Below are 19,668 nucleotides of genomic sequence, written 5' to 3' on the forward strand. Positions count from 1 at the left end.
AAAGTAATGATGGACTGTTGCTTCTCTTTTGCTTATTTGAGCTGTTCTTGCCATAATATAGACTTGGTATTTTACCAAATAGGGCTGTGTCCTGTATACCAACCCTATCTAGTCACAACACAACAGATTGGTTCAAATGGATTAAGGATTAATTTAACTTTTAACAAGACACACCTGTTAATTGAAATGCATTCCAGGTGACTACCTCATGACGCTGGTTGAGAGAATGCCAAGAGTGTTCAAAGCTGTCATCAAGGCAAAGGGTGGCTACTTTGAAAAATTTCAAATATAAAATATATTTTGATTTGTTTAACACTTTTTTGGTTACTACATGATTCCATATGTGTTATTTCATAGTTTTGATGTCTTCACTATTATTCTACAATGTAGAAAATAGTACAAATTAAAACCTTTGAATGAGCAGGTGTGGCCCAACTTTTGACTGGTACTGTATAATCTATAGGGTTAAACCTGTGTGATGTACTCTGGGTTGAGTGTATCATGTTATATAATCTACAGGGTTAAACCTGTATGATGTACTCTGGGTTGGTGTGTTATATCGTCTACAGGGTTAAACCTGTATGATGTACTCTGGGTTGGTGTAGGAGAATCCCTGGAATTCGTTCTGATCGAGGTTCATTATGAACAGTTTGTCTGTAGGAGTCAGTTCCACTGCCATCTTAGTGAACTCTTTATCAAAGTTCCCCGTGTCCCGACGGTTCTTCTGTTAGAGGGAGAAAGGAGAGAGAGGAGGGAGAGGAGGGAGGGAGGGAGGGGAGGAAGGAGAGAGCGAGGGTAGGGGAGGAGGGAGAGAAGGGAGGGAGGGGAGGAAGGAGAGAGCGAGGGTAGGAGAGGGAGGAGGGAGAGGAGGGAGGGAGGGAGGGAGAGAGAGGAGGAAGGAGAGAGAGGAGGGAGGGAGGGGAGGAAGGAGAGAGCGAGGGTAGGAGAGGGAGGAGGGAGAGGAGGGAGGAGAGAGCGAGGGTAGGAGAGGGAGGAGGGAGAGGAGGGAGGAGAGAAGAAGATATGTTGTTTTAATCTGGTTATTGATCTCTGAACAGACAAGCTTATTAATTAGAAACATGACTGAAATCGAGCCTGCTCAGAGAGAGAGGGAGGAAAGGAAGGGGAGATGGAGAGAGAGTGAGTGAGTGAGTGAGTGAGTGAGTGAGTGAGTGAGGAAGAAGGAAGATAAAGTAAGGAGAGAGATAGTGAAAGAGAGAGAGCGATAGGGAAAGCCAATCAGCACACAGGTTCTGAGGATGAATTAAAGGAAGAGAGGTGTGCAAACACGACACACCCCTCCCTACGAACTGAGGTGGTACAGCCCCACACCTAAGACAGAACAGACGGACCGCACCAACGTGAAGACGGGGGGGTGCAGCCCCAGAGCAGCTGAGAGCACAATAACAGTAATGTTAATGTGAACAGAGACAGAGGACAGAGAGAGCAGCGAGTCTGGACACAAGAGGAGCCAAACTGACAAACCAAAGACACAGACCACCCCAGAACAAAGGCACAGACTACCCCAGACCAAAGACACAGACCACCACAGACCAAAGGCACAGACCACCCCAGACCAAAGACACAGACCACCCCAGACCAAAGACACAGACCACCCCAGACCAAAGGCACAGACCACCCCAGACCAAAGACACAGACCACCCCAGACCAAAGACACAGACCACCCCAGACCAAAGACACAGACCACCCCAGAACAAAGACACAGACCACCTTAGACCAAAAGGCACAGACCACCCCAGACCAAAAGACACAGACCACCCCAGAACAAAGACACAGACCGACCCAGACCATCCCAGAACAGACAGACATAGACCACCCCAGACAAAAGACACAGACCACCCCAGAACAAAGACACAGACCACCCCAGAACAAAGACACAGACCAAAAGACACAGACCACCCCAGACCAAAAGACACAGACCACCACATACCAAAGACACTGACACCCACTGAACAGACAGGATCACCCAGGAGACACCAGACACCCACTGAACAGACAGGATCACCCAGGAGACACCAGACACCCACTGAACAGACAGGATCACCCAGGAGACCAGAGAGACACAGACACCCACTGAACAGACAGGATCACCCAGGAGACACCAGACACCCACTGAACAGACAGGATTACCCAGGAGACACCAGACACCCACTGAACAGACATGATCACCCAGGAGACCAGAGAGACACAGACACCCACTGAACAGACAGGATCACCCAGGAGACACCAGACACCCACTGAACAGACAGGATCACCCAGGAGACCGGAGAGACACCAGACACCCACTGAACAGACAGGATCACCCAGGAGACCAGAGAGACACAGACACTCACTGAACAGACAGGATCACCCAGGAGACCAGAGAGATACCAGACATCCACTGAACAGACAGGATCACCCAGGAGACTCATAAGTCTACAGAACATAAAAAAGTCAACAGACAACCTGAGAGGAGAGAAAATATACAGACCCCGGTACAGACAAGCAACAGACTGATAGACTATGGCATAGACTTAAAGACAGACTGGCAGAGGGACAGACCGTTACAGACTGGCAGAGAGACAGACTGTTACAGACTGGCAGAGAGACAGACCATTACAGACTGGCAGAGAGACAGACCATTACAGACTGGCAGAGAGACAGACCATTACAGACTGGCAGAGAGACAGACCGTTACAGACTGGCAGAGGGACAGACCGTTACAGACTGGCAGAGGGACAGACCGTTACAGACTGGCAGAGGGACAGACCGTTACAGAATGGCAGAGAGACAGACCATTACAGACTGGCAGAGAGACATACCATTACAGACTGGCAGAGAGACAGACTGGCAGAGAGACAGACCGTTACAGACTGGCAGAGAGACAGACCGCTACAGACTGGCAGAGAGACAGACCGTTACAGACTGGCAGAGAGACAGACCGTTACAGACTGGCAGAGAGACAGACTGGCAGAGGGACAGGTCGTTACAGACTGGCAGAGACACAGACCGTTACAGACTGGCAGAGATACAGACTGTTACAGACTGGCAGAGAGACAGACCGTTACAGACTGGCAGAGACACAGACTGTTACAGACTGGCAGAGTGAGAGAGCTATAGAAGGACATACAGAAAGCCTCAGGAAGAAGAGAGGAACAGAGAGGAGAGACAGTTTCCAAGAACACTCGTTTATTTCCTACCTTCTGCTCTCCATCTCTCCTCTAGGCCCCTCAGCCCCAGGGGGCCCTGCCCACCCCTCAGCCCCAGGGGGCCCTGCCCACCTAGCAGCCCCAGGGGGCCCTGCCCACCTCTCAGCCCCAGGGGGCCCACCCAGCAGCCCCAGGGGGCCCTGCCCACCCCTCAGCCCCAGGGGGCCTGCCCACCCCTCAGCCCCAGGGGGCCCTGCCCACAGCAACCCCAGGGGGCCCTGCCCACCCAGCAGCCCCATATCCAACGGACCGGCCGGGGCATAGGTCCAAACCCTAGCCCCTGGTCTCCTGGGACCTGCTGGGGTCTACACACCAGCTGCTGATGGGGATGTCATCACACCTCTATGGACAGCCAGGGACTATTAGACCGAGTCTGCTTCTCAAGGGGTTTCTATGTGGACTAGTAGACTGAGTCTGCTTCTCAAGGGGTTTCTATGTGGACTAGTAGACTGAGTCTGCTTCTCAAGGGGTTTCTATGTGGACTAGTAGACTGAGTCTGCTTCTCAAGGGGTTTCTATGTGGACTAGTAGACAGTCTGCTTCTCAAGGGGTTTCTATGTGGACTAGTAGACTGAGTCTGCTTCTCAAGGGGTTTCTATGTGGACTAGTAGACTGAGTCTGCTTCTCAAGGGGTTTCTATGTGGACTAGTAGACTGAGTCTGCTTCTCAAGGGGTTTCTATGTGGACTAGTAGACTGAGTCTGCTTCTCAAGGGGTTTCTATGTGGACTAGTAGACTGAGTCTGCTTCTCAAGGGGCTTCTATGTGGACTAGTAGACAGTCTGCTTCTCAAGGGGTTTCTATGTGGACTAGTAGACAGTCTGCTTCTCAATGGGTTTCTATGTGGACTAGTAGACTGAGTCTGCTTCTCAATGCACTTCAATTAAGGTGTGTGTGTGTGTGTGTGTAATGACACAGAGAGCAGTGTGCTGGTTGAGACGATTGAGGTGAGTTGAGTTATATTATATTTTCCAATCAGAAGACAGATTTACACGTACAAGACACACCCCCTCTCCCTACATCGTTACAAACCTCTGTACGTTTACTGTAAGACAGCAGACGCTTGAGTTAACTCCCCAAGTTCAGATAAGGCCTTTAGCTCAGCGGACACACAAAACAAGATTCAGCTATCATCATCATCATCATCATCATCATCATCATCATCATCATCATTCAGTAGAGTTAACTCCCCAAGTTCAGATAAGGCCTTTAGCTCAGCGGACACACAAAACAAGATTCAGCTATCATCATCATCATCATCATCATTATCCTCATTGTCATCCTCCTCCTCCTCATCATCCTCAGTCACTCTTGACACAAGAAAGAAACAATACATTTCCATTATTTTACAGTTTGACACATTTAACTGCATGGTAATATAATCAGAACTCTCTTTAAACAGTTACAGAACACTTCCCAACCCCCCGGTACTAATAACCAGTTAACTAACCAAGTACTAACTAACCACCCTGGTTAACTAACCAAGTACTAACTAACCACCCTGGTTAACTAACCAAGTACTAACTAACCACCCTGGTTAACTAACCAAGTACTAACTAACCACCCTGGTTAACTAACCAAGTATGAACTAACCACCCTGGTTAACTAACCTAGTACTAACTAACCACCCTGGTTAACTAACCAAGTACTAACTAACCACCCTGGTTAACTAACCAAGTACTAACTAACCACCCTGGTTAACTAACCAAGTATGAACTAACCACCCTGGTTAACTAACCAAGTACTAACTAACCACCCTGGTTAACTAACCAATTACTAACTAACCACCCTGGTTAACTAAACCAGTACGAACTAACCACCCTGGTTAACTAACCAAGTACTAACTAACCACCCTGGTTAACTAACCAAGTACTAACTAACCACCCTGGTTAAGTATAAACAACAACATCTCTGTTTGGCAGTGGTCAGATAATTCCTAGACAGCGTCTGAAATCACACCCTATTCCCTATGAAGTGCACTACTTTCTACTGAGCCAGGGCCCTATAGCAGGTCACTATAGAGGGAATGGGCCCTATAGCAGGTCACTATAGAGGGAATGGGCCCTATAGCAGGTCACTATAGAGGGAATGGGCCCTATTAGCAGGTCACTATAGAGGGAATGGGCCCTGTAGCAGGTCACTATAGAGGGAATGGGCCCTATTAGCAGGTCACTATAGAGGGAATGGGCCCTGTAGCAGGTCACTATAGAGGGAATGGGCCCTATAGCAGGTCACTATAGAGGGAATGGGCCCTATAGCAGGTCACTATAGAGGGAATGGGCCCTATAGCAGGTCACTATAGAGGGAATGGGCCCTATTAGCAGGTCACTATAGAGGGAATGGGCCCTATAGCAGGTCACTATAGAGGGAATGGGCCATCCCTGGTCAATAGCAGGTCACTATAGAGGGAATGGGCCCTCCCTGGTCAATAGCAGGTCACTATAGAGGGAATGGGCCCTCCCTGGTCAATAGCAGGTCACTATGGGGAACGGGCCCTGGTCAATAACAGGTCACTATAGAGGGAATGGGCCCTGGTCAATAGCAGGTCACTATGGGGAATGGGCCCTGGTCAATAGCAGGTCACTATAGAGGGAATGGGCCCTCCCTGGTCAATAGCAGGTCACTATAGAGGGAATGGGCCCTCCCTGGTCAATAGCAGGTCACTATAGAGGGAATGGGCCCTCCCTGGTCAATAGCAGGTCACTATGGGGAACGGGCCCTCCCTGGTCAATAGCAGGTCACTATAGAGGGAATGGGCCCTCCCTGGTCAATAGCAGGTCACTATGGGGAACGGGCCCTGGTCTCAGAGCGATATCTAGAGGATGTGTGGTTGGACCGGGTTGACAAGACTATTGGAGATGAGCCCTGGTGTGTCCGTGCGTTTCCAGTTGCAGTGAATGCTATTCCCGAGGTGTGGGGTTGTTTGGGGCTCTGTGGCACAAAATGGCTGCCGTGTGTCTCCCCCGTAACGGAGGACACTGGACCCTGAACTCTGACCCTGCTTTGGCACAGTTTTACAGTAACGTAACGTGGTGTGTGAGGTGGTGGTGGTGACGGTACCCAAGGAGGATACGTGTTTTCAGCCTCCCTCGTTGTAATAGCACGATGCTAACATTTCACAACAGTTCTAAATCCCTAACGGGAGATCCCTAAATCAATACAAACAAAACAACAATACCCTGATTGATCATTAAACAGTAAGAAAGTCGATCAGTTCGATCAGTCGGTCAAATATTGATCCCAGTAACAGTTGGGAGGTCATTTGATGGGTTGATGGTGGGAATGTAACTCATCAATTTGATTATCGATTAGTTGAAAAATCGATCGATTCAGCATTTTTTTCCCCTTCTGTTCTGTTTTCAGTAGAAGTTGTCTTTAACCGCTGATCAGAGGTCAGATCTCCGTAATGGTTCAGGTTAAGACTAGGGGCATGGGGAATCTGATCCTAGATCTGTGTTTAGGTTAGAACAGTAGATATGGGTAGTTAAGACTAGGGGCATGGGGAATCTGATCCTAGATCTGTGTTTAGGTTAGAACAGTAGATATGGGTAGTTAAGACTAGCGGCATGGGGAATCTGATCCTAGATCTGTGTTTAGGTTAGAACAGTAGATATGGGTAGTTAAGACTAGGGGCATGGGGAATCTGATCCTAGATCTGTGTTTAGGTTAGAACAGTAGATATGGGTAGTTAAGACTAGCGGCATGGGGAATCTGATCCTAGATCTGTGTTTAGGTTAGAACAGTAGATATGGGTAGTTAAGACTAGCGGCATGGGGAATCTGATCCTAGATCTGTGTTTAGGTTAGAACAGTAGATATGGGTAGTTAAGACTAGCGGCATGGGGAATCTGATCCTAGATCTGTGTTTAGGTTAGAACAGTAGATATGGGTAGTTAAGACTAGCGGCATGGGGAATCTGATCCTAGATCTGTGTTTAGGTTAGAACAGTAGATATGGGTAGGGCCTCGGCTATGTCCCAATTCTCTCCCCTTCCTCCCAAAGTACACACTTCCTCACTTGAAAGGAAATGAGTGGTAAATGGAGACTCTACTCCAGGTTAACGCCAATCATGTTTTTATATTTGTGTTTATATATAAAAAAAAAATGTATTTAATCTTTATTTAACTAGGCAAGTCAGTTAAGAACACATTATTATTTACAATGACGACCTTACCCCCCCCCCCCCCCCCCACAGGCCAAAACCCGGACGACGCTGGGCCAATCGTGCGCCGCCCTCTTAGGACTCCCAATCACGGCCGGATGTGACACAGCCTGGGATTCGAACCAGGCACTGTAGTGACGCTTCGTGCACTGAGATGCCACCAGACGGCCGCGCCACTCAGGAGTAGTGAACAAGTGCACGCTCAAGAGGGAGGAGAGACAACTGGGATACACCCTTTTGGTCCTAAACTATATCCTGGTGATGGAATGATATGAGATCTGGAAGAGGGGCAGGATCACAGAGCTAATGCAGAGCTGTGATAGGTCAGTCCATGTCGGGGTACTCTGGGTTAACGAATGAGAATCCCTGGAACTCTTCCTGGTCCAGGTTCATGATGACCTCCTGGTCGGGGGGGGTCAGGATGGGGGGGTGGCGTGTAAAGAAACGATCAAAGTTCTCTGCGTCGCGACCGCACTGTAGGGGGGGGGGGAGAGAAGAAGGATGGATGAGATGAATTAAAACACACAGAGAAGAAACAGAAGATACACATAATGAAGTAGATGGAGTCATCCAGTCCTCATCCACAACATAATATAATGAAGTAGATGGAGAGTCATCCAGTCCTCATCCACAACATAATATAATGAAGTAGATGGAGAGTCATCCAGTCCTCATCCACAACATAACATAATGAAGTAGATGGAGAGTCATCCAGTCCTCATCCACAACATAATATAATGAAGTAGATGGAGTCATCCAGTCCTCATCCACAACATAATATAAATATAATGAAGTCCTCATCCACAACATAATATAAATATAATGAAGTAGATGGAGAGTCATCCAGTCCTCATCCACAACATAATATAATGAAGTAGATGGAGAGTCATCCAGTCCTCATCCACAACATAATATAATGAAGTAGATGGAGAGTCATCCAGTCCTCATCCACAACAAAATATAAATATAATGAAGTCCTCATCCACAACATAATATAAATATAATGAAGTCCTCATCCACAACATAATATAATGAAGTAGATGGAGTCATACAGTCCTCATCCACAACATAATATAAATATAATGAAGTCCTCATCCACATCCACAACATAATATAAATATAATGAAGTAGACGGAGAGTCATCCAGTCCTCATCCACAACATAATATAAATATAATGAAGTCCTCATCCACAACATAATATAATGAAGTAGATGGAGAGTCATCCAGTCCTCATCCACAACATAATATAAATATAATGAAGTAGACTGAGAGTCATCCAGTCCTCATTCACAACATAATATAAATATAATGAAGTCCTCATCCACAACATAATATAAATATAATGAAGTAGATGGAGAGTCATCCAGTCCTCATCCACAACATAATATACAGTGCCTTGCGAAAGTATTCGGCCCCCTTGAACTTTGCGACCTTTTGCCACATTTCAGGCTTCAAACATAAAGATATAAAACTGTATTTTTTTGTGAAGAATCAACAACAAGTGGGACACAATCATGAAGTGGAACGACATTTATTGGATATTTCAAACTTTTTTAACAAATCAAAAACTGAAAAATTGGGCGTGCAAAATTATTCAGCCCCTTTACTTTCAGTGCAGCAAACTCTCTCCAGAAGTTCAGTGAGGATCTCTGAATGATCCAATGTTGACCTAAATGACTAATGATGATAAATACAATCCACCTGTGTGTAATCAAGTCTCCGTATAAATGCACCTGCACTGTGATAGTCTCAGAGGTCCGTTAAAAGCGCCGAGAGCATCATGAAGAACAAGGAACACACCAGGCAGGTCCGAGATACTGTTGTGAAGAAGTTTAAAGCCGGATTTGGATACAAAAAGATTTCCCAAGCTTTAAACATCCCAAGGAGCACTGTGCAAGCGATAATATTGAAATGGAAGGAGTATCAGACCACTGCAAATCTACCAAGACCTGGCCGTCCCTCTAAACTTTCAGCTCATACAAGGAAAAGACTGATCAGAGATGCAGCCAAGAGGCCCATGATCACTCTGGATGAACTGCAGAGATCTACAGCTGAGGTGGGAGACTATGTCCATAGGACAACAATCAGTCGTATATTGCACAAATCTGGCCTTTATGGAAGAGTGGCAAGAAGAAAGCCATTTCTTAAAGATATCCATAAAAAGTGTCGTTTAAAGTTTGCCACAAGCCACCTGGGAGACACACCAAACATGTGGAAGAAGGTGCTCTGGTCAGATGAAACCAAAATTGAACTTTTTGGCAACAATGCAAAACGTTATGTTTGGCGTAAAAGCAACACAGCTGAACACACCATCCCCACTGTCAAACATGGTGGTGGCAGCATCATGGTTTGGGCCTGCTTTTCTTCAGCAGGGACAGGGAAGATGGTTAAAATTGATGGGAAGATGGATGGAGCCAAATACAGGACCATTCTGGAAGAAAACCTGATGGAGTCTGCAAAAGACCTGAGACTGGGACGGAGATTTGTCTTCCAACAAGACAATGATCCAAAACATAAAGCAAAATCTACAATGGAATGGTTCAAAAATAAACATATCCAGGTGTTAGAATGGCCAAGTCAAAGTCCAGACCTGAATCCAATCAAGAATCTGTGAAAGGAACTGAAAACTGCTGATCACAAATGCTCTCCATCCAACCTCACTGAGCTCGAGCTGTTTTGCAAGGAGGAATGGGAAAACATTTCAGTCACTCGATGTGCAAAACTGATAGAGACATACCCCAAGCAACTTACAGCTGTAATCGCAGCAAAAGGTGGCGCTACAAAGTATTAACTTAAGGGGGCTGAATAATTTTGCACGCCCAATTTTTCAGTTTTTGATTTGTTAAAAAAGTTTGAAATATCCAATAAATGTCGTTCCACTTCATGATTGTGTCCCACTTGTTGTTGATTCTTCACAAAAAAATACAGTTTTATATCTTTATGTTTGAAGCCTGAAATGTGGCAAAAGGTCGCAAAGTTCAAGGGGGCCGAATACTTTCGCAAGGCACTGTAAATATAATGAAGTAGATGGAGAGTCATCCAGTCCTCATCCACAACATAATATAAATATAATGAAGTCCTCATCCACAACATAATATAAATATAATGAAGTAGATGGAGTCATCCAGTCCTCATTCACAACATAATATAAATATAATGAAGTAGATGGAGGGTCATCCAGTCCTCATCCACAACATAATATAAATATAATGAAGTCCTCATCCACAACATAATATAAATATAATGAAGTCCTCATCCACAACATAATATAAATATAATGAAGTAGATGGAGTCATCCAGTCCTCATTCACAACATAATATAAATATAATGAAGTCCTCATCCACAACATAATATAAATATAATGAAGTAGACGGAGAGTCATCCAGTCCTCATCCACAACATAATATAAATATAATGAAGTCCTCATCCACAACATAATATAAATATAATGAAGTAGATGGAGTCATCCAGTCCTCATTCACAACATAATATAAATATAATGAAGTCCTCATCCACAACATAATATAAATATAATGAAGTCCTCATCCACAACATAATATAAATATAATGAAGTAGATGGAGGGTCATCCAGTCCTCATCCACAACATAATATAAATATAATGAAGTAGATGGAGGGTCATCCAGTCCTCATTCAGAACATAATATAAATAGAATTAAGTAGATGGAGGGTCATCCAGTCCTCATTCAGAACATAATATAAATATAATGAAGTAGATGGGTCATCCAGTCCTCATCCACAACATAATATAAATATAATGAAGTCCTCATCCACAACATAATATAAATATAATGAAGTAGATGGAGTCATCCAGTCCTCATTCACAACATAATATAAATATAATGAAGTCCTCATCCACAACATAATATAAATATAATGAAGTCCTCATCCACAACATAATATAATGAAGTAGATGGAGTCATCCAGTCCTCATTCACAACATAATATAAATATAATGAAGTCCTTATCCACAACATAATATAAATATAATGAAGTAGATGGAGAGTCATCCAGTCCTCATCCACAACATAATATAAATATAATGAAGTCCTCATCCACAACATAATATAAATATAATGAAGTAGATGGAGGGTCATCCAGTCCTCATCCACAACATAATATAAATATAATGAAGTAGATGGAGGGTCATCCAGTCCTCATTCAGAACATAATATAAATATAATGAAGTAGATGGAGGGTCATCCAGTCCTCATCCACAACATAATATAAATATAATGAAGTCCTCATCCACAACATAATATAAATATAATGAAGTAGATGGAGTCATCCAGTCCTCATTCAGAACATAATATAAATATAATGAAGTCCTCATCCACAACATAATATAAATATAATGAAGTAGATGGAGTCATCCAGTCCTCATCCACAACATAATATAAATATAATGAAGTAGATGGAGTCATCCAGTCCTCATTCACAACATAATATAAATATAATGAAGTCCTCATCCACAACATAATATAAATATAATGAAGTAGATGGAGTCATCCAGTCCTCATTCAGAACATAATATAAATATAATGAAGTAGATGGAGTCATCCAGTCCTCATCCACATCATAATATAAATATAATGAAGTCCTCATCCACAACATAATATAAATATAATGAAGTAGACGGAGTCATCCAGTCCTCATTCACAACATAATATAAATATAATGAAGTCCTCATTCACAACATAATATAATGAAGTAGACGGAGAGTCATCCAGTCCTCATCCACAACATAATATAAATATAATGAAGTCCTCATCCACAACATAATATAAATATAATGAAGTAGATGGAGAAATCAGGTCCTCATTCACAACATAATATAAATATAATGAAGTCCTCATCCACAACATAATATACATATAATGAAGTAGACGGAGAGTCATCCAGTCCTCATCCACAACATAATATAAATATAATGAAGTAGATGGAGTCATCCAGTCCTCATTCAGAACATAATATAAACATAATGAAGTAGATGGAGAGTCATCCAGTCCTCATCCACAACATAATATAAATATAATGAAGTCCTCATCCACAACATAATATAAACATAATGAAGTAGATGGAGAGTCATCCAGTCCTCATCCACAACATAATATAAATATAATGAAGTCCTCATCCACAACATAATATAAATATAATGAATTAGATGGAGTCATCCAGTCCTAATTCACAACATAATATAAATATAATGAAGTCCTCATCCACAACATAATATAATGAAGTAGATGGAGAGTCATCCAGTCCTCATCCACAACAGAATATAAATATAGTGAAGTCCTCATCCACAACATAATATAAATATAATGAAGTAGACGGAGAGTCATCCAGTCCTCATCCACAACATAATATAAATATAATGAAGTCCTCATCCACAACATAATATAAATATAATGAAGTAGATGGAGTCATCCAGTCCTCATCCACAACATAATACAAATATAATGAAGTCCTTATCCACAACATAATATAAATATAATGAAGTCCTCATCCACAACATAATATAAATATAATGAAGTCCTCATCCACAACATAATATAAATATAATGAAGTAGATGGAGTCATCCAGTCCTCATCCACAACATAATATAAATATAATGAAGTAGATGGAGTCATCCAGTCCTCATTCAGAACATAATATAAACATAATGAAGTAGATGGAGAGTCATCCAGTCCTCATCCACAACATAATATAAATATAATGAAGTCCTCATCCACAACATAATATAAATATAATGAAGTAGATGGAGAGTCATCCAGTCCTCATCCACAACATAATATAAACATAATGAAGTAGATGGAGAGTCATCCAGTCCTCATCCACAACATAATATAAATATAATGAAGTCCTCATCCATAACATAATATAAATATAATGAAGTCCTCATCCACAACATAATATAAATATAATGAAGTCCTCATCCACAACATAATATAAATATAATGAATTAGATGGAGTCATCCAGTCCTAATTCACAACATAATATAAATATAATGAAGTCCTCATCCACAACATAATATAAATATAATGAATTAGATGGAGTCATCCAGTCCTCATTCACAACATAATATAAATATAATGAAGTCCTCATCCACAACATAATATAAATATAATGAAGTAGATGGAGTCATCCAGTCCTCATTCACAACATAATATAAATATAATGAAGTCCTCATCCACAACATAATATAAATATAATGAAGTCCTCATCCACAACATAATTTAAATATAATGAAGTAGATGGAGGGTCATCCAGTCCTCATCCACAACATAATATAAATATAATGAAGTAGATGGAGGGTCATCCAGTCCTCATTCAGAACATAATATAAATATAATTAAGTAGATGGAGGGTCATCCAGTCCTCATTCAGAACATAATATAAATATAATGAAGTAGATGGGTCATCCAGTCCTCATCCACAACATAATATAAATATAATGAAGTCCTCATCCACAACATAATATAAATATAATGAAGTAGATGGAGTCATCCAGTCCTCATTCACAACATAATATAAATATAATGAAGTCCTCATCCACAACATAATATAAATATAATGAAGTCCTCATCCACAACATAATATAATGAAGTAGATGGAGTCATCCAGTCCTCATTCACAACATAATATAAATATAATGAAGTAGATGGAGAGTCATCCAGTCCTCATCCACAACATAATATAAATATAATGAAGTCCTCATCCACAACATAATATAAATATAATGAAGTAGATGGAGGGTCATCCAGTCCTCATCCACAACATAATATAAATATAATGAAGTAGATGGAGGGTCATCCAGTCCTCATTCAGAACATAATATAAATATAATGAAGTAGATGGAGGGTCATCCAGTCCTCATCCACAACATAATATAAATATAATGAAGTCCTCATCCACAACATAATATAAATATAATGAAGTAGATGGAGTCATCCAGTCCTCATTCAGAACATAATATAAATATAATGAAGTCCTCATCCACAACATAATATAAATATAATGAAGTAGATGGAGTCATCCAGTCCTCATCCACAACATAATATAAATATAATGAAGTAGATGGAGTCATCCAGTCCTCATTCACAACATAATATAAATATAATGAAGTCCTCATCCACAACATAATATAAATATAATGAAGTAGATGGAGTCATCCAGTCCTCATTCAGAACATAATATAAATATAATGAAGTAGATGGAGTCATCCAGTCCTCATCCACAACATAATATAAATATAATGAAGTCCTCATCCACAACATAATATACATATAATGAAGTAGATGGAGTCATCCAGTCCTCATTCACAACATAATATAAATGTAATGAAGTCCTCATTCACAACATAATATAATGAAGTAGACGGAGAGTCATCCAGTCCTCATCCACAACATAATATAAATATAATGAAGTCCTCATCCACAACATAATATAAATATAATGAAGTAGATGGAGAAATCAGGTCCTCATTCACAACATAATATAAATATAATGAAGTCCTCATCCACAACATAATATACATATAATGAAGTAGACGGAGAGTCATCCAGTCCTCATCCACAACATAATATAAATATAATGAAGTAGATGGAGTCATCCAGTCCTCATTCAGAACATAATATAAACATAATGAAGTAGATGGAGAGTCATCCAGTCCTCATCCACAACATAATATAAATATAATGAAGTCCTCATCCACAACATAATATAAATATAATGAAGTAGATGGAGAGTCATCCAGTCCTCATCCACAACATAATATAAACATAATGAAGTAGATGGAGAGTCATCCAGTCCTCATCCACAACATAATATAAATATAATGAAGTCCTCATCCATAACATAATATAAATATAATGAAGTCCTCATCCACAACATAATATAAATATAATGAAGTCCTCATCCACAACATAATATAAATATAATGAATTAGATGGAGTCATCCAGTCCTAATTCACAACATAATATAAATATAATGAAGTCCTCATCCACAACATAATATAATGAAGTAGATGGAGAGTCATCCAGTCCTCATCCACAACAGAATATAAATATAGTGAAGTCCTCATCCACAACATAATATAAATATAATGAAGTAGATGGAGAGTCATCCAGTCCTCATCCACAACATAATATAAATATAATGAAGTAGATGGAGAGTCATCCATTCCTCATCCACAACATAATATAAATATAATGAAGTAGATGGAGTCATCCAGTCCTCATTCAGAACATAATATAAATATAATGAAGTAGACGGAGAGTCATCCAGTCCTCATCCACAACATAATATAAATATAATGAAGTCCTCATCCACAACATAATATAAATATAATGAAGTAGATGGAGTCATCCAGTCCTCATCCACAACATAATATAAATATAATGAAGTCCTTATCCACAACATAATATAAATATAATGAAGTCCTCATCCACAACATAATATAAATATAATGAAGTCCTCATCCACAACATAATATAAATATAATGAAGTAGATGGAGTCATCCAGTCCTCATCCACAACATAATATAAATATAATGAAGTAGATGGAGTCATCCAGTCCTCATTCAGAACATAATATAAACATAATGAAGTAGATGGAGAGTCATCCAGTCCTCATCCACAACATAATATAAATATAATGAAGTCCTCATCCACAACATAATATAAATATAATGAAGTAGATGGAGAGTCATCCAGTCCTCATCCACAACATAATATAAACATAATGAAGTAGATGGAGAGTCATCCAGTCCTCATCCACAACATAATATAAATATAATGAAGTCCTCATCCATAACATAATATAAATATAATGAAGTCCTCATCCACAACATAATATAAATATAATGAATTAGATGGAGTCATCCAGTCCTAATTCACAACATAATATAAATATAATGAAGTCCTCATCCACAACATAATATAATGAAGTAGATGGAGAGTCATCCAGTCCTCATCCACAACAGAATATAAATATAGTGAAGTCCTCATCCACAACATAATATAAATATAATGAAGTAGATGGAGAGTCATCCAGTCCTCATCCACAACATAATATAAATATAATGAAGTAGATGGAGAGTCATCCATTCCTCATCCACAACATAATATAAATATAATGAAGTAGATGGAGTCATCCAGTCCTCATTCAGAACATAATATAAATATAATGAAGTAGACGGAGAGTCATCCAGTCCTCATCCACAACATAATATAAATATAATGAAGTCCTCATCCACAACATAATATAAATATAATGAAGTAGATGGAGTCATCCAGTCCTCATCCACAACATAATATAAATATAATGAAGTCCTTATCCACAACATAATATAAATATAATGAAGTCCTCATCCACAACATAATATAAATATAATGAAGTCCTCATCCACAACATAATATAAATATAATGAAGTAGATGGAGTCATCCAGTCCTCATCCACAACATAATATAAATATAATGAAGTAGATGGAGTCATCCAGTCCTCATTCAGAACATAATATAAACATAATGAAGTAGATGGAGAGTCATCCAGTCCTCATCCACAACATAATATAAATATAATGAAGTCCTCATCCACAACATAATATAAATATAATGAAGTAGATGGAGAGTCATCCAGTCCTCATCCACAACATAATATAAACATAATGAAGTAGATGGAGAGTCATCCAGTCCTCATCCACAACATAATATAAATATAATGAAGTCCTCATCCATAACATAATATAAATATAATGAAGTCCTCATCCACAACATAATATAAATATAATGAAGTCCTCATCCACAACATAATATAAATATAATGAATTAGATGGAGTCATCCAGTCCTAATTCACAACATAATATAAATATAATGAAGTCCTCATCCACAACATAATATAAATATAATGAATTAGATGGAGTCATCCAGTCCTCATTCACAACATAATATAAATATAATGAAGTCCTCATCCACAACATAATATAAATATAATGAAGTAGATGGAGTCATCCAGTCCTCATTCACAACATAATATAAATATAATGAAGTCCTCATCCACAACATAATATAAATATAATGAAGTCCTCATCCACAACATAATATAAATATAATGAAGTAGATGGAGGGTCATCCAGTCCTCATCCACAACATAATATAAATATAATGAAGTAGATGGAGGGTCATCCAGTCCTCATTCAGAACATAATATAAATATAATTAAGTAGATGGAGGGTCATCCAGTCCTCATTCAGAACATAATATAAATATAATGAAGTAGATGGGTCATCCAGTCCTCATCCACAACATAATATAAATATAATGAAGTCCTCATCCACAACATAATATAAATATAATGAAGTAGATGGAGTCATCCAGTCCTCATTCACAACATAATATAAATATAATGAAGTCCTCATCCACAACATAATATAAATATAATGAAGTCCTCATCCACAACATAATATAATGAAGTAGATGGAGTCATCCAGTCCTCATTCACAACATAATATAAATATAATGAAGTAGATGGAGAGTCATCCAGTCCTCATCCACAACATAATATAAATATAATGAAGTCCTCATCCACAACATAATATAAATATAATGAAGTAGATGGAGGGTCATCCAGTCCTCATCCACAACATAATATAAATATAATGAAGTAGATGGAGGGTCATCCAGTCCTCATTCAGAACATAATATAAATATAATGAAGTAGATGGAGGGTCATCCAGTCCTCATCCACAACATAATATAAATATAATGAAGTCCTCATCCACAACATAATATAAATATAATGAAGTAGATGGAGTCATCCAGTCCTCATTCAGAACATAATATAAATATAATGAAGTCCTCATCCACAACATAATATAAATATAATGAAGTAGATGGAGTCATCCAGTCCTCATCCACAACATAATATAAATATAATGAAGTAGATGGAGTCATCCAGTCCTCATTCACAACATAATATAAATATAATGAAGTCCTCATCCACAACATAATATAAATATAATGAAGTAGATGGAGTCATCCAGTCCTCATTCAGAACATAATATAAATATAATGAAGTAGATGGAGTCATCCAGTCCTCATCCACAACATAATATAAATATAATGAAGTCCTCATCCACAACATAATATACATATAATGAAGTAGATGGAGTCATCCAGTCCTCATTCACAACATAATATAAATATAATGAAGTCCTCATTCACAACATAATATAATGAAGTAGACGGAGAGTCATCCAGTCCTCATCCACAACATAATATAAATATAATGAAGTCCTCATCCACAACATAATATAAATATAATGAAGTAGATGGAGAAATCAGGTCCTCATTCACAACATAATATAAATATAATGAAGTCCTCATCCACAACATAATATACATATAATGAAGTAGACGGAGAGTCATCCAGTCCTCATCCACAACATAATATAAATATAATGAAGTAGATGGAGTCATCCAGTCCTCATTCAGAACATAATATAAACATAATGAAGTAGATGGAGAGTCATCCAGTCCTCATCCACAACATAATATAAATATAATGAAGTCCTCATCCACAACATAATATAAATATAATGAAGTAGATGGAGTCATCCAGTCCTCATTCACAACATAATATAAATATAATGAAGTCCTCATCCACAACATAATATAAATATAATGAAGTCCTCATCCACAACATAATATAATGAAGTAGATGGAGTCATCCAGTCCTCATTCACAACATAATATAAATATAATGAAGTAGATGGAGAGTCATCCAGTCCTCATCCACAACATAATATAAATATAATGAAGTCCTCATCCACAACATAATATAAATATAATGAAGTCCTCATCCACAACATAATATAAATATAATGAATTAGATGGAGTCATCCAGTCCTAATTCACAACATAATATAAATATAATGAAGTCCTCATCCACAACATAATATAATGAAGTAGATGGAGAGTCATCCAGTCCTCATCCACAACAGAATATAAATATAGTGAAGTCCTCATCCACAACATAATATAAATATAATGAAGTAGATGGAGAGTCATCCAGTCCTCATCCACAACATAATATAAATATAATGAAGTAGATGGAGAGTCATCCATTCCTCATCCACAACATAATATAAATATAATGAAGTAGATGGAGTCATCCAGTCCTCATTCAGAACATAATATAAATATAATGAAGTAGACGGAGAGTCATCCAGTCCTCATCCACAACATAATATAAATATAATGAAGTCCTCATCCAC

The 19,668-nt window shown here is 39.3% G+C and overlaps 1 protein-coding gene across 2 annotated transcripts in view; it reads right to left on the minus strand.

The window, feature by feature from the left end:
* Positions 1–420: 420 nt before the first annotated feature.
* LOC110515515 (protein kinase C beta type) overlaps positions 421–19,668 on the minus strand; it is a 66,110-nt gene continuing 46,862 nt past the window's right edge. Inside the window, exon 13 of one of the 2 annotated variants that reach the window (XM_036942242.1) lies at positions 421–724. In XM_036942242.1, the coding sequence (XP_036798137.1) occupies positions 572–724 (153 nt within the window). In that variant the 3' untranslated portion in view covers positions 421–571. Of the gene's footprint in view, positions 725–4,154; positions 7,842–19,668 lie in introns of those variants that run through there. The other variant, XM_036942243.1, reaches the window with a different exon arrangement.

This window comes from Oncorhynchus mykiss, chromosome 13, assembly GCF_013265735.2.
Source record: "Oncorhynchus mykiss isolate Arlee chromosome 13, USDA_OmykA_1.1, whole genome shotgun sequence".
NCBI lineage: Eukaryota > Metazoa > Chordata > Actinopteri > Salmoniformes > Salmonidae > Oncorhynchus > Oncorhynchus mykiss.